We start from the raw sequence: 17656 nt of genomic DNA, 5'->3' as shown, positions 1-17656 counted from the left end.
CACCGGCCATTACCATGGACCCTACTTTACGCTGACGACATGACGCTGGCAGCACAAAACAAGCTTTATCTGTAGAACCTAACTCAAGAATGAAGTGATCGATTGGCGCAACACGGTCTGCGCCTTCATTTGAAGAAAACCGAGTACATGACATCAGACACAAATGAAGTGGGAACCATCACGATTAATGGTGAAAATGTGACTCGTGTGAGTAAGTTAAAGTACCTTGGTTCCACGATAATCGTTGACGGCCGACTCACCGAAGAGGTCAACACCATAGCTCAGGCAGCCTGGATGAAGTGGCGAACAACAACGTGAATCAATTGCGACCGCAGGATGAAAAATAATTTAAAATCAATGATCTATCGCACTGTCATCCGACCAGACGCATTGTATGGTTGTGGGTGCTGGCCGACTACAGTTGAGACAGAATGTCGCCAAAGTGTCATGGAAACGAAGATACTAAGGCGGACAGCGGGCCTCACTAAGTTAGATCATGTTCCTAATGACAGCTTTAGAAAACAGTTTGGTGTTGCACCGATCCAAGACAAGATGCGTGAGAGCCGTCTTCGATGGTGTGGGCATGTTTTACGGGCCGGTGATGACTCTATTGCCAAGGCGGATTACACACTTGAAGTAGTCGGCAGTAGACCCAAAAGACGACATAAGCAACATTGGGCTGATAAAACTCATAAAGGCCTTAAATGCGTGAACATCCATGCTGATGCAGCCCGTGACAAAGCGAAATGGAGACAACGGACCGATGTAGCGGATCTCGCAGGAACGCGGGACAAACGCTGAAGGAAAGGAAGAAGATATGTCTCGTGCGAACCACAGGGTTTACAAAGCGGTGTATGTTAAAATTTCATGGAGTTTATATAAATGAGAGACGGTAGGGGAGGCAAAATATCCTTCACATCCATAGATAACCACTTGCTAAAAGCTTCTGCTTCAACGATAAGTAGCAATTAATAGTCCTGTCGTTGTGTTTGAAAGAAAGGCGGTGCTCAGAAGAGAGCAAGCAAATCTTTTGACACGGAAAGTCCGATTGTTACCAGTGTTCAGTAGAGAATACGAAACAACAGTCACTAAACATGAAGCCTTTTATTTACCAGGCACATTGGGTCAAAAGTTTAAAGCTAATAATTATCTAATAAATTAAATGGAAAGCGAATAACCAGTTTTTGTACGTCTATTTTGATGGATACAAAACACCTGAATGAACTGCTTCTGTATATCATTGCCATAGGGTGCGGGTAACTAAGATGTTTTCATTGTCACAATGAAGTAGCGTTCAAGCTGCAGAAGTAATCACAATTAAAGAAATAATTAAATTTTGAACTGAAACCAGTATTAAAGCTCTAATGAGTGACAGCAACCGCAAAATTAACTGGTTAATAGCGCGTTACCTTTAAAATTTGGCTGTAAATCTCTGACCTCAAATAATGAATTTATAATTTTATATACATACATAAAGTACTTAAAATTTACTTGTAGTCACTAAACTAAGCAACTGTGTTGTGTTTATTGTTTCCTGAAAAAGACAATTAAAGAAAAATATAATGCTTTATTATACTACACCATTTAAAGAGAAATGTAGGAACATGCAAGGCGGTACTGACCATAAGACCTATCGCAGAAGGTAGGCTGAGAAAAGGCAAACCTAGGTTTATAACATTTGCAGGCCTAGAGCTAGAGTTTGACAATGTTGACTGGAATACGCCCTTTGAAATTCTGAAGGTAGGGGTAAATTACAGGAGTGAAAGACTTTTTATAGCTTGTACAGAAACCACCCGGCAGGTATAAGAGAAGAGGGGCATGAAAGGGAATAGTGATTAAGAATGGTGTGAGAAAGGGTTGTAGCTTATCCCAGATGTTATTCAATCTGTACGTTGAGGAAGCAGTGAAGAGAAAGAAGAAAAAAATATGAACAGGAATTAAGTTCAGGAAGAACAATTACAATCTTTGAGGTTTGCCGACGAGACGGTAATTCTCCCACAGACAGTAAAGGGCTTGGAAGAGCAGTTAAGCAGAATGGGCAGTGTCTTGAAACAGGAAATAAAACGAACATCAACAAAAGCAAAACAAGGATAATAGAATGTAGTAGAATTAAATCAGGTGATGCTAAGGCAGCTAGATTAGCAAATGATACTCTGCAAGTATTCGACGAATTTTGCTATTTGAGCAGCAAAATAATTGATGCTGTCCAAAGTAGATAGGGTACAAAATGTATAGTGACAATGGCAGGAAAGCGTTTCTGAAGAAAAGAAATTTTTTACTATCGAATATTGATCTAAGAGTTAGGAAGTATTTTCTGAAAGTATTTGTCTGGAGTGTAGCCATGTATGAGAGTGAAATATGGATGATGAATGATGTAGAGAAGAAGGGAATCGGAGATTTTGAAATATGGTGCTGCTGAAGAATGTTTAAGATTAGACAGGTAGATCGCATAAGTGACGAAGGGGTATAGTAGTGGGATAAAGAGAGTATGAGTGTAATCATTGTGCTGCAAAATTTATTCAAGACGGCAGATCCAATATGGCCTGTGTGTCTTTGCTTTGACATGTGGTATAGTTCACAACATCGCGAGTGGTTGGTGGGAAAATCTCAGGAAGGTGCAAGTATTGCCCTGTTGGAAGTATCCAACAACTATATGCCCAAATTACGTAATTAGACTGCTACATATCATCTATCTAGATCAGTTAAAAAATTGTAAACCTCTGTTTTCAGAGATACAGATCCAAAAATATTGGAAAAGTTCGTGAAAAATATTAAGCCAACATCTAAACTTCGCTTACAGATCCTATAAAGATCCAAAAACATTGCAAAAACATTACCAAAACATAGCTATCTTAAAGCTTCACCAAAACCATAATGCAAACAGAGTATAAAGACCGTGCATAATAGCTTTTGCACTTCCATGGGCATCAAATGCGTGCCAATCGCCGGGAACTCTGCTACCCTCCACGGGCACCCTGCCTTCTGTCTGAGTGCATGTGGCACGCACTGTGCTGAGAGCTCAGCATAGCGGCGTGGAGAACTGCTGTTGTCGCAGGATCAGGCAATGCTGCAAACAAGCGCTGATTGATAGAGCTACTATGAGAGCACGTCCTAACAGTGATCTCTCTGCTGGAATGCTTGCAGCGAACTTCCCCTACTACCAGGACATATCACCGACACATCACTCACTTGGAAATTGATGGGAAAAGCTCAGTCTGTGCGGAGCTGTTAGCATGGAAGCAATCTGTGTGCAATGTGTTCAACGGAAGCGATGTTGGTGTCAGACAGAGATGACTTTAATAACTGTAGTACCCATAAGCATGCAGCCGAGTACTGTGTCTCTAGCTTTCTGCAGAAGGACTGGAAAGAAATGATAATGGACCAGCATAAGAAGAATACTTTTTGGCAAATAATGGTGGTGCAATGGTATGCCTTGAAGAAGCATTTTGCAACTGATACAGCCTGTTGCTTGTGCTCAGACTGCTAGATTTTTTACCATTAGGTTCGAACAACATACAAGTGTTACTGAAATTGTTAGGGAATTCAAATAGGAAGGCAATATTCTTTTCGAAGTATACTGTTGAGGAAATTTAGAGAACCGACGTTTGATGCAGACTGCTGAACCTTTCTACTGCCGCCAACATACGTATGATGTAAGGATCACGACTCTAAGATATCAGAAATTAGAGTTCATACGGAGGCATGTAGGCAGTTGTTTTTTTTTCCTCTTCTTTTTACGAATGAAACAGGAAAGGAAATGAATAACAGCGGTACAGAGTGCCCTCCACCATGCATCGTACAGTGGCTTGCGGAGTATGTATGTGGATGTATACGTAGACGAAGATTTGAATTTACTCTACTTATTAAGATGTCAGTCCGTTCATTTACAAGCACACAAGACTCACGGAAGAATGTAGTTTCTTACTTATTGGGAAAAAGACGGAATTTCTGTTACCGATTGTCTCTCAGTAAAAAACTTCGTGTTAGTCCCTCGTTTTCTCACTGCAGTCACTTTACGAGACGTATGTGGGAGGGAGTAAATGGTTGCTAACAACGTTTAGAAAAAAATGGTTCAAATGGCTCTGAGCACTATGGGACTTGACTACTGTGGTCATCAGTCCCCCAGAACTTAGAACTACTTAAACCTAACCAACCTAAGGACATCACACACATCCATGCCCGAGGCAGGATTCGAACCTGCGACCGTAGCGGTCACGCGGTTCCAGACTGTAGAGCCTATAACCGCACTGCCACTCCGGCCGGCACAACGTTTAGACGATGCTCACCTCTCTGCCCCCTTTTTGTCAGAGTATTGCTTTCCCTCCCATATTCTCATGAATATTCCAGTCCTCGCTATACGGTAGCTGCATCCAAGTGAGTTTGGCGAGTGAGAGATGTCCCTAGCCAAGTCACAAAGCCCTGCTAATTCTACCGGAATCCCATCATGTTGCGACAGCACTGTTCCATTAGTTAGAAGGCTCTCGAGCCATCTACCCGTTAGTGGTTGTGTACTCGCAAAGAGCTATCACAACGAGGAAACTAGCACAACAACGTACAAGGAGAAATTCAGAAATTTGCCACCATGCGACTGGTACTGTTTCGAGTGATTTGTGTTCACTGACATAATAGAATGGTAGCGGGTTTCTGTAACTATTTTCGACTCAATAGTTAATTTACCTTCATTCAACTCTAATTCCCAACAATCCTCATTCCTCCACAAATCGCTGTAGCTTACCTGTGTTACAGTCTGCCTTAGGCCTACATCTAAATACATATTGCGCAATCCACTGAATGGCGTGGACTTTGTTGTAGCAGTATTATCGATTTCTCCGTTCCTTTTCCAGTCACATGCAAAATTATGAAGTAAATAGTGATTGTCTGCATGCCTCTGACCTGCCCTAATCTGCTCTATCATCGCTACGCCAAATACAGTATTTTTTAAAGGCCAAGGAACCCTTAATGATGCATCTTTAGAATACGAGGACGGCACCAAGAAAATCCAATACTTCTGAAATGCATCGACATCAAATGATTGCTTATAAATATACCACTCTAGATGCCCTTATATTCTTTATCGTATTCCAGTGATTGCTACACTAGAACTACAACAGCGTAATGGTACCAGAGTCTTCATTGACAGGATAATGATTCATGTGAAGTTCATTACAAGTTTCTCTATTGGGATATTCCTCCATAATACTGTTGTAACTGTTTCAGAGAGTCTCCAACACACGTAATATCCACTGAATCATTTGCACTGCTGAGTCGGACCACCACACACAATTCAGAGCTTCTGAAAGAGTAGGGAACGATTCAGAGTTTAATCACAGCATTGTTCATCCCCCACCCCCCTATTTTCCGTTCGTTAGTAGAGCGACCATGATCCTGTATTTCGTCTAGAGCAGTGACCAGTGCACGCATGTGTAGTTGTACTTATTTTACTTATTTAGAAGCAAATCCAGTACTTAACACGCTTATCTTGACTATCTTACAGTGAGAGAGAATTAACCAAGAAGTACAAGCCACACCAAACCAGTGGCGATGTCTGCTCCAGCAACAGCAATCACTTTAGTGCCTATCACACCTCGATCTGAATTGTAGGGCCACAGTCTATAGATGAAATACCTCTTACACCCACACTTCTTAGTGAGTGGATTACGGTACACTCCCCTTAAAAATCCATCTAAATAAACTTGAGCCTCACATATTCTCCGCAGATCTTTCAGTTCTTAGTATCTGGGTTGCTTCTCTTAAGACTGCAGCACATGTATAAGAGTCCGACAGATACATTCTACTTCAGTTCGCTCCAGATGCTTAATGATAGGCATTTTACTACAGTTAACGCTCCCGATGACAGTGTACGGGATTTCTAGTCTTATTAATGTGCAATACATTTAGTTATGTTCAGGTCAAGTAGCAACTCCACCACAAGTCCGGTACTTCGCACCATTTCTATCTGCTACTCCTCCATCGCAATATACGTGTCGACCGAATAAAAAACTGTCCGTTTGACCGTTTCTTTCATACACACCTTAACCAAGTCTCATGTTTGTGGGAGAAATACGACGTCTTTCCCAGAGACTTTTTTCCATTACATTTTCGAATGTAATATGACAGCCTATACAATATTAGTTGCATCCGCATGACGCTTTTGCTTGACAGATCAGCCACATAAAATGTACAGTCCAGACGTCCACTGAGTGGCTACAGGAGTCCTTTTCAGATTACAGCTGGCCGTTGGCCATTGGCGTGTATGACGAGAAACATCTGATAGCAAACTCCATGCACACAAGAGGAAGCGTTTTCGTGGCATTTCCTGGTTTATCTCGTCATTTTGGAGGCACAGTGGATCAATACAAGCATGCATCTATTCTTGGGGACCATGTCCACCGCCCTATGCAGTTTGCTTTTCTCTTTCCTCTGCACGATGGCATCTACCAGCATGACAATGCAATGTGTTACACAGGTTGCAAGCTTAGCGTACTCCCCTTGTCTACAAATACGTCGCATTTAAACGCACATCATTGGTGCTGTTTCCGCCTTGGGTCCGCTAGAGACAAACTTAGCGCAGCACTGGAGTCGGCATGGCTCTACATCCCTGTCGGTATTTTCTAGAACTTTATTCACTATTTTCCTGCGCGACTCGCAGTGATCCACACTGCAGAAGGTGGTTACTCAATCTTTTGGCAGATGGTCACTTTTATCTGACTGGACATTGTGCTATTATCAAAATCAATCTCTCTCACACAATAACAATAAGACGTTTTCGCCACGAACTACGTGTATATACACGAGTATACAGAAAGAAAGAAACAAGACAACGTAGACTCTCATGAAGCAAAGAATGTAGAGTCCTCCCCTGTTGCATTTCACCTTTAATCGCATACTCCATCGCTTGGGTCTGACGATAAGCCCATCATCAAGTGAATCATAATCCTTATCTATAAAAAGGCTTTCCAATGCTGATAGTTACACAGGCTGTCTTTATTGTCGTATCTCGTAAAAAGTATGGGCCTTTAGCAGTTACGATTGATCAATGAATGAGTTGATAATGGTCTTGCCAGAATTCACTTTTTTGTGAATTAATGATTCATGAACGCTAAATTCCTTGTCAATCGAGATGATCACGATTGCCATTCCTTCTACGGAGCGGACATGTCAAATAAGTCTGAAGTAAAGCATATAGGTTCATCATTACGTGGTCACCCCGAAATTTAGCGTTTCTGATGCGTTTACTTTGCTGAGACAGATGATCCAAAATCAGAAGTCTCAAATACTGCAAAATCTAGTAAGAGTACGGTATGACTCTGGACGTATGGCTAACGAATTGTTGATAGAGAGTTGTGGTAAAATCAGCTTACCTAGAGCGTTTCTTTTCTTTTTTTTTTTTTTTTTTTTTTTTTTTTTACAGCCTCTGGCTGGATGAATTAGAGAAGTATAAACGAGACAAATATGCATACCCATTACACAGTGTCCTTCCGCATTTACCATTTCGTTAAACCTACTAAGGGAACAATATCTTAAACACGAGAAACACCACCATATCGTTAACAACACCACTTAGTTCCATTTTGCCACTACACGTGATGAGAAATAACGAACTCCACGCAATCGCCAAAATCAACCCTTTCTATCGTATTCAGGCAGGGTATAAAGTGATAGATCACTAGTTTCTATTCATTGCACCAACTCAAGCGTCGTTTGGCATGGGCAACAGTAACCTCTGTCTAATGCAGAGCTGCTCAGCCGTCGTACCCACCCTTTTTAACTCTTACGCACAGTCATTGCGCTACATGTTGTGCTGTTAGCACTGTGGAACTCATGGGCGATTTTTTCCTCTGGTTTCATGCCATTATTTACAAACACCCACCTCAATGGTCCCCGTAAATGAAGTCTGATGATATTGGTTTGGCTGAGGCTGTTGGTCCGCTGAGCCGGATGGTTTTTTTAGGCGGTTTTCCGTCTGCCTCGTCAAATGCGGGCTGGTTCCCCTTATTCCGCCTCAGCTACACTATGTCGGCGATTGCTGCGCAACAAGTTCTCCACGTACGCGTACACCACCATTACTCTACCAACCAAACATAGGGGTTACACTCGTCTGGTGTGAGACGTTCCCTGGGAGGGTCCACCGGGGGCCGAACCGTACAATAACCCTGGGTTCGGTGTGGGGCGGCGGAGGGGTGAAGTGGACTGCGGTAGTCCTCGTGGGGCTGCGGACCGCTGCGACTGTGGCGGGGGCGGAGCCTCTCCGTCGTTTCCAGGTCCCCGGTTAACATAACATAAGCTCTCCCGACCAACACAGTCCGCTGTTACTGCTTCTCTACTGACAGCACCCCCCCCCCCCATCCCACCTCACTTTACACCTGCCGATTCGCCTCTCCTAACATCCATCGGTCAATTGCGAAAAGTAGTAGTACGTGAATATGTGTCCGAATACTTTTTCTCAGTGTATTTATAAATATTTTGCTCTTATTTGCCCATTTTGATTCTTCTGCGAAAAGCTGGTTTATAAGGGAAACAGTGGTATGACAGAGACTTAGATCTCCTAAAAAAAGCCACTGTAAGATTCGCACTCGTGTTAGAAATTGAATCAGGTCATAGACTTAGCAAATAAAGTCGCTCTTTGTTAAGCTAAACACCATGGCATATCGCCACTTACAAAAAAATCAATGATTTAAATTTTGAAGTCCCTTCCTTTCCATTAGTTTCGTAGCTGATTATTTTATAACACAGATTTTTATTTATGATGTACTCGTAACATCTAGAGTCACATTCTCTATGCAGACATATTTCCTTGTGTTCTTTACTTTTCAGTCATCTCTGGACCTTTCCTTCACAGTAATACAGAGTCACGAAAACTACCTCTGTTCAGAAATACTGTGATTTTGTCACTGATCCTTCACGGGTCGTGACTTTTAAGGAAAGCAATCTGGAAGCTCTGGAAACTGGTGCTATCACGTCCTTGAAAACTGGTTGGACATGATACGAAAAGACAATTGTTTTTGACAGTAGATTACACTTCAGTTTACTTGCAGTAGTAACAACACAAAATTACTAGTTGACATAGATAATAGTTGCAAATTTTCTGATATTTCAAATCATGGTACAGATCTCTCTTTCGCTACAAGTTATTTAAATTCACGTCCGACACAACGTTGTGTGGGAAACTACGACCATCTCTCCCTCGTATGACTGCCGCTGGAGAGCTGGAGTCGTCTTTTAATTGAGGCTGATGTTAGTTAATTGCTGGCGCTTAGGGGCCGCTTAAAGCGCTCCGCTTTCGGCACAGCTCCAACCCGCATTCAGACTGAGGAATCGGGTGGAGGCCGCTTAGCTCCTTACGAGCCACGGAAATGGTAATTTAATTACTGTGTTCCTCGTCTGATAGCTCCTGAGATGAAAAACTCATTCGTTTCAGTTGTGTTTACCGTCTCTCCCTCCTGATTTTTCCTCGTACAAATTTAGATTTCTAAATGAGTCCTTTTAATTCGATATCAGAATTGCTGTCGGCAGGGAACATTTTCTCCTTTTATTTTTGCTGCGTCACTTTCTGCAGATTCATAACCATGCACGTTATTTAAATAAATTTCATCTGATTTCGAAAGTCTACACAGGGTGTTACAAAAAGGTGCGGCCATACTTTCAGGAAACATTCCTCACACACAAAGAAAGAAAATATGTTATGTGGACATGTGTCCGGAAACGCTTACTTTCCATGTTAGAGCTCATTTTATTACTTCTCTTCAAATCACATTAATCATGGAATGGAAACATACAGCAACATAACGTACCTGCGTGACTTCAAACACTTTGTTACAGGAAATGTTCAAAATGTCCTCCGTTAGCGAGGATACATGCATCCACTCTCCGTCGCATGGAATCCCTGATGCGCTGATGCAGCCCTGGAGACTGGCGTATTGTAATAGAGCCGTCCGCAACACGAGCACGAAGAGTCTCTACATTTGGTACCGGGGTTGCGTAAACAAGAGCTTTCAAATGCCCCCATAACTGAAAGTCAAGAGGGTTGAGGTCAGGAGAGCGTGGAGGCCATGGAATTGGTCCGCCTCTACCAATCCATCGGTCACCGAATCTGTTGTTGAGAAGCGTACGAACACTTCGACTGAAATGTGCAGGAACTCTATCGTGCATGAACCACATGTATCGTACTTGTAAAGGCACATGTTCTAGCAGCACAGGTAGAGTATCCCGTATGAAATCATGATAACGTGCTCCATTGAGCGTAGGTGGACGAAACTAAAATGAAATCTAACATGGAAACTAAGCGTTTCCGGACACATGTCCACATAACATATTTTCTTTCTTTGTGTGTGAGGAATGTTTCCTGTAAGTTTGGCCGTACCTTTTTGTAACACCCTGTATATTCTACACGAGGATGGACACTAGCCTTGGACTTTAACTCCCCTGTAGGGGAGGGTGTGGGTATGGTGAATTCCTGGTGAACATCATCTGCCAGCATGTGTAGTGCAAATGGTTCAAATGGCTCTGAGCACTATGGAACTTAACATCTGAGGTCATCAGTCCCCTAGAACTTAGAACTAATTAAACCTAACTAACCTAAGGATATCACACACATCCGTGCCCGAGGCAGGATTCGAAACTGCGACCGTAGCGGTTGCGCGGTTCCAGACTGAAGCGCCTAGAACCGGTCGGCCACAGCGGCCAGCGTGTGTAGTGCAAAACAGTAAAATTCTAAGACTGTGGTGTTATGGGGTGGTCGTGTTTTGCATGGTGGAGATCTTGCAGCTCTTGTTGTTTTGCGTGACACTATCACAGCACAAGCCTACACTGATGTTCTAAGCACCTACTTGCTTCCCAATGTTGATGAGCAATTCGGGGATGGCGATTGCATCTTTCAACACGATCGATTGATTACCTGTTCATAATGCACGGCCTGTGTCAGAGTGATTACACGACAATAACATCCCTAATGGACTGGCCTGCAGAGATTCCTGACCTGAATCATATGGAATAGCTATGAGATGTTTCGGAACGCCGACTTCGTGCCAGGCCTCACCGACCGACATCGATACCTCTACTCAGTGCAGCACTCCGTGAAGAATGGGCTGCCATTTCCCAAGATCTATTTCCCAAGATACCTTCCAACACCAGATTGAACGTATGCCTGCAAAAATGGAAGCTGTCGTCAAGGCTAAGGGTGGGCCGACACCATATTGAATTCCAGCATTACCGACGGAGGGCGCCACAAACTTGTAAGTCATTATCAGCCAGGTGTTCGAATACTTTTGATAACATAGCGTAGGTGGCAGAAAATTTCAACGTACGTAAATTTGATCTTCTTCTCCCGACGAGATTGACTGTTACTTGATTGTATCCTTAAGTCAAGGCGATTCTTTTCAATTAGATGGCACAAATAAATGACTGATGTGATGTGGGTGTTTCCACGCGGGAATTACGAAATATTTCCGTCAGTGAAAACCAGGAACGGGGGAGCACACGTTGCCTCTTGCAATTAGATTTCAGAATTATCAAACTAATTTAACTGAATCAAATGATTTAGTGATCGAAGTACCTTCTCTTATTCCGTTGTGCGATTTTGTGTCATTTGTATTTGACTGAGGGACTCAGTTCACTGTCGCACCCTGAAATCATAATTTATGTTTTCCTGAATGTTCCAATTTCTGAATGATCGGTTGGTTTCTTGTGGAAATGCAGAATCCATCTCTCACGTTTGAAGAAAATATTGTTGCTCTGTAGTGCTGGAAATTCTGGAGGTCAGCTGTGAAATGTATTGTTATGGGTAGCAAAGGCTGCTATATTACCACATTACCGTTGTTTCGGTGTGACACGCTACTGCAGGTATATCCTGTCGTTGTATCCCAGCATCCCTTAGTGATGTAACGATGTCTTTTCTTTTCAACTTTACATTCACATAGTTTTGTCACTACAGGATGCTGCGCTATATTAACAGGATGTCCTTGCGGCGGTATATCACATTGATAACTTTGGCGAACTGTCTCAAGATGAAGCTGAAGTTAGTTCTAGTAGCTGGAGAACAGCCTCTGTTCTCCATGACAAAAAAAGAGAACAGTGTTGTACCCATTGATGACAAATCAATATTATTATTATTATTATTATTATTATTACTATTATTGTAACTAATGCACATTAATTCATTTCTCAATTCTAGTCACTGCCTGAACAATGCAAAAATGGAACAATGTCTAGATTAAATGTTAATTATAAATGCGTTTTTTTAAATTTTTTAACATAGATCTAATTCTTCTTACAGGAACAACATGGACACAGGAGATGGTCTGGCTGATTGCAAACGATTGCGACTTTAAAACTGCCAAGGAGAAGACTCTGAACGACCGAGTTCCGTTTTTTGAGTGAGTACCTATGTAACAGAAGTCGTACAGACGCTCGCGCTCTCTGGGTTCTCTGTAGACTGAGACTCCGCTTGCGGTTAATGGCGTGAGGTGTGCTGGCGACGTGTTAGGGAGAAATGCTTAAGAGCACCGAGGATTGCCCGTAAATCAAAACTTGGTGAACACGTTAGTGGGTCACTCATGCCGGTAACTGCACTCTGCGAAAGTTAGCACTAATTGCCTCCCTCCCATTTAGTGGGATGCCCGTAAGGAAAGCTGCAGTAGTCATCTCCTCCTGTTTGGTATGCGCCGCGTTACGAAAGATCGCGAGTTAAAAAATTCGGCTTGGTTGCGCATCGTGCTTCCCGTTGCAGATGTGAAATATTTATGGACCTTCTTCCACAGATGTCGTTTCGTATACACACAGTGGGCATGAAGAAGCAGAAGCACACTGAAATACGTTTATGCTCATATTTGTTATGAAACAACCGGCACTTGCAACCGCGACTTTTCATGCATCTGAATTTTTCATACCGAAATTCACAGCGTTTTTTTTTTTTTTTTTTGTTTTTTGTTGTTTCTGTTCGCTTTTTACGAAAGTTGGTTGCAAAATATGGGAAAAATTTTCTTTTAGCGGTCAAGAATTTGTTTCTGAAGTGCCACTCGCAGCTAGACTAACACACAATTTTTTAACATCCAACAGAAATTTGTGACGGTACGGGGAACATGTGAAAAAGCCGATTCTGTGATGTAAATTGGAATCCGTTTGTTTTCCTTGTCATCCCTTCCCCACGCGCATTAGTAATTGAAATGATGAAATTAAATTAGTCTTATGCCATCAACCAGTAAGACAGTTAATCACTAGAATTACCCAGGTGCAAATTACTTGAAATGGCGACCTGCGACTACAATGTTTCAATTTTCATTAGTAAAAGTTTATTCTCTTCAAAATTTTCACACAACCTCAAAGACTGTTAAAACCAACTGTTTCATTGAGTGGTTAAAAGTGACTCGAGCTCTCAATATACCAGAAGATAAGCTCGTAACATAAAATTTAATAAACTGAAAAACTGCTGCAACACATTAACTACGTTCATTGCTAATCGTTAAAGGAAAATAAACCGCAAAATAACTCGCACCTAATTAGAATCAAACCGACAAACGAAGGTAAATTCTAAGCGCCGATTTGTATCAAAAATCATAAGAGTTCATCACAAGTAAAACTGAGACAAGGTCCAAATATCAGAAACAGAGTCCGAAATCTACTTCACACGATAATCGCAAGTCCGGGTGGTCACTTGATAGGAAATAATCAGACACCTGACTGGGCCCTGAGTTTTCTAGGTCTAGCTACTGGACTAACTGTAAAGCTTCCTCTTCCTAAAGCGCGTGTGGCTGGAATCAACGCTCAGCCTGATGAAGATATTGCTTCAACGAGCTCGCTCAGAACACACACCAACCAAATCGAATCGAATTCTCCCCACATCATGATGGCCATCGCACTTATGCAGCCTCATTTACATCATCTATACGGGGTACTTACGATTGATTTTACTGCACCGTTAGCTGTGAGCTGAAATTATAATATAATACGATATATTTTATTAAGTTGTACATATAACAGTTCGCCCAATGATTAAAGTTGAGTAATTGTAAACTTCATTACGATGCTCGAAAAGGATTATTTCAGTTTGTGCCATTAAATATTATTACAACTATTATTTGGCACAATTTCGTTAGTTAATTAATCCGATTTTAATTGTACACAATCTAAACATTTTCCTTTAAAGGATACACACGACTGAAAGCCTTATTAAAAGGAGTTGACGTAAATCCTCGGCTGAAAGCCACACGCCGGTCGGAGTGGACGTGCGGTTGTAGGCGCTACAGTCTGGAACCGAGCGACCGCAACGGTCGCTAGTTCGAATCCTGCCTCGGGCATGGATGTGTGTGATGTCCTTACGTTAGTTAGGTTTAATTAGTTCTAAGTTATAGACGACCGATGACCTCAGAATTTAAGTCGCATAGTGCTCAGAGCCATTTGAACCATTTGAAAGCCACACATAATACTTAGAACAACTAACGACTTAGGGCCCGGATTACGAACAATTTCAGATAGAACCAATTTTAAGGAAACTACTCAGAATTTACATATCTGTAATATTTCATTAGATATGGACGAAAATACGCAAAATTATAGACAAACAAACACACATACAATAAAAATTGTAGATCTTAACAACTAATTATTGTAAGTTTTGTGCTACGACCTCCCCCAACGCATTCTTCCCTGCTGTATGTGTTTTGCGGTAGATTTTATATCAATTTTCAACTAAAGTCCAATTAAAATGTGTCCAATTGCTGAATTAATTAAGTCATAAATCGTGTGAATGTACCAGTAAAAGCACCTCGCCCAACAAATTGACTGTCGGGTCTTCATTGTATATTAATTAGCAAAGAAATTATTATACTTTTACTGATTGGCGGTTGCGGTAAGACTTTTCGATATTGTGACTTTTTACGCACAATGATTACAAACAGGATCTGCACGCTGGCAGAATCGTGGTGCTCCCCTCTTTGATATAACGTATCGTTCTCAGTTTTATGATTAACTGTTTGCTTTGTATAAGAGCGAACGCTCAGAATAGTCAGCTGCCTTAGTGGGTTCAGCGGCTGAGCTGACGTCACGGCCGTATATTTCAACTATGATGGATACGCATGGCGCAGCCATCGGACCGTTGAAATGTGGACAACACGAGTTAGAGCGCGGACCAAATTCAGCGCTGCAGCCGACTCACACACAAGCCCAGCCGCAAACACGGCCAGCCTCTACGTCATGGAGCGTATGCCATTCAAACGCCGCTCGCAACCAGACCTCTGTTTCACACAAAACACAGTCTTTCGCCTCACAAGTTTCAATATGAGTTGGCCTAAGTTTTACTTACACCATAGGTAACCTCTTTTCTGATGAAAGTTCTTTCCTCCAAACAGGTTTTTTTGTGTTTCAAAACCTAAAGTTGCGCTGGTCAGAAATTAGGAACATCTTAGAGGAACATCGCAGAGGCTGGTGAATGAGGCTATTCATTATCCTACTGCAAGACCATATTTTTGGTCACTTTCTTTCAACTCTATAATAAAGCCATCCCGCAATAACGTATAAGAGGAATGTGACGCTATTTTACATTTTGCTCAATAATTAATCATGCTGATAACAGACAAGTCTGAAAAACTAGTCGTAACGAGTTTTTTTCCGTATTCGTTAAAACAGTGTTCTGATTGCAGTGTGGTGCCTAGAACGTAATGATGGATTTACAGTCTACAGTCACAAGATGATGCTGAAAGTGAAATAATGCTTAGGAATTTCCAATCACTGTTCGACCTATCACACCTTCAGTATTCTTTGGCGTGAAGTCAAGAAATGGGGCTCCAAACCTCCATTTATCTTCCATGTATAAGGAACTTCATTACTTACCCACACATATGGGATTCCTATCACCTTGACAGTCTCACCAATTGCATTTCGACGGTCTTCTACCACATTATCACGAATCTTGTCATCCAATCCTATACGCTCCTTTGAGACGAGTCAAACATTAAGTGTTCTTCACGTTCAGTCACGTATGTGTATGTAAATGGTGAACTGTATCTATTGTATATCTCCCAGCGCAACCACAACCAAATTTAGCTTCTTTCTTATAATAACCGGAAAAACTGTTCAGGGGTCGTGACACTCATGAAAGCCTTTGGGGTAGCATTAGCAAGTCTCGAATTTCTCGGCACTTTCAATCAGACTTGACACATATATGACATCTAAAGGAAGGAAAGTTCAGAGGAGGTAACACGCTCTGTGTGCCTCCAGTTGACATCTATAGGAAACCTTTAGGTCATATTAACAGAATCTTCCGTCGGTTCTTCGGAGAACAACATTATAATAATAAATGAAAAGCACCAGTTTGCTTTTGTTCTACAATATTACTTTTATTGCTAACCGGTTTTCGGCTTACAAGGCCATCTTCAGACATTTGCTGAGTATTATCACCAGGGAAGTTAAATGTTAGCAGACAACATAGGAAGAGAAGTAACACATCTAGAGTGAAGTAAAATCTAACAGTAAGTAACATCTTTGCAATGAAATAGTAAAAACTGAACAGTACATAAATAACAATGCAGTTGACAGGAAAACCTTTAGCACAAAATAGGAATAGCATGCCTACAAAATAGTTTCTATTAATAAACAAAACTAATAAAAAAAGATAAAATTAGTACTAGACAAGGCTTCATCAAGAGGTATGAAACGTGGAGAGTGATACATAACCAATTAATAAAGAAGAGACAGTTGTCAATGTAAATACAGAATACATAAGGAACTTAGGCAATATCAATAAGATAAACAGAAATTAATAAATGCAGGAAAATGGAGGTGTTTGAGGGAACCTACAGTTTTAGAGTGTGGTGGTACTGCATTTTAACATTAACATTATAGTCAAAACAGTGGCTGTGTACCAGTTTTCATTAAATAAATGAGCAAAGTAAAATATGAACGGTATTTGATGAAACTACAAGGGGAGTTAAACATGGACAGTAATAGAAGTATATATTAAAAGGAAACCCTTAACTATTGAAACTACAGCCTATGTGGAATACAAAGACAACTGCAACAAATAAAACAACTTAATGAATACAGGAAAATGGGAATATGTAGGAAGAGAGAATGTGGGAAGTAATGAACAACAAAGATGATTATATGAAGTTTAGGAGAGGGGAAGTGTTGAGTCGTCTCTGGTCATTTAGGATGAGATCTGGACTGTGAGGAAGATGTTTGTTAATTTCCAGGGCTTCCAGGAGGTTGAGTTTATGGCCATTGTTTGCTAAGTGTTTAGTTTTTACTATTTCATTGCGAAGATGTTACTTACTGTATGTTTCTACTTCACTCTAGATGTGTTACTTCACTTCCTATGTTGACTGCTAACATCTAACTTCTTTGGTGATAATACTCAGTAAATGTCTGAAGATGGCCTTGTAAGCCGAAAACCGGTTAGCAACAAAAGTAATATTGTAGGACAAAACGAAACCTTTATGTGTTTGCGAATTTTTGTAGTTATGTGTGGAGCTGTTTAGACGGTTGCATAATGGAATAAACGCGCAAGAAATTCTTTTACAATGCCTTTATGCTCTAAGAAATTTCGTCTCGTAGTTATACAAGTAAACGACCTTCTGTGTTGTTACAGGGATCCTTGACTCAGTCTGTGGCTGGAACACAGGCACCTATTTGAAGATTAAAGGCTTATGTGGGTGTGCGATACTCG

At 41.3% G+C, this 17656-nt stretch overlaps 1 protein-coding gene across 1 annotated transcript in view; it reads left to right on the top strand.

Moving 5' to 3' along the window:
* The window catches only part of LOC124787719 (luciferin sulfotransferase-like), a 313245-nt gene that overhangs the window by 166114 nt on the left and 129475 nt on the right, over window positions 1–17656 (top strand). The window contains exon 3 of the mRNA XM_047254564.1: window positions 12272–12371. Coding sequence (XP_047110520.1) covers window positions 12272–12371 — 100 coding nt within the window. The remainder of the gene's footprint in view (window positions 1–12271; window positions 12372–17656) is intronic.

The sequence above is a fragment of the Schistocerca piceifrons genome, chromosome 3, assembly GCF_021461385.2.
Source record: "Schistocerca piceifrons isolate TAMUIC-IGC-003096 chromosome 3, iqSchPice1.1, whole genome shotgun sequence".
In the NCBI taxonomy this organism is placed as follows: Eukaryota; Metazoa; Arthropoda; class Insecta; order Orthoptera; family Acrididae; genus Schistocerca; species Schistocerca piceifrons.
Note: the sequence above shows the minus strand (reverse complement) of the source record. Positions and strands in the feature narration are given on the sequence as shown.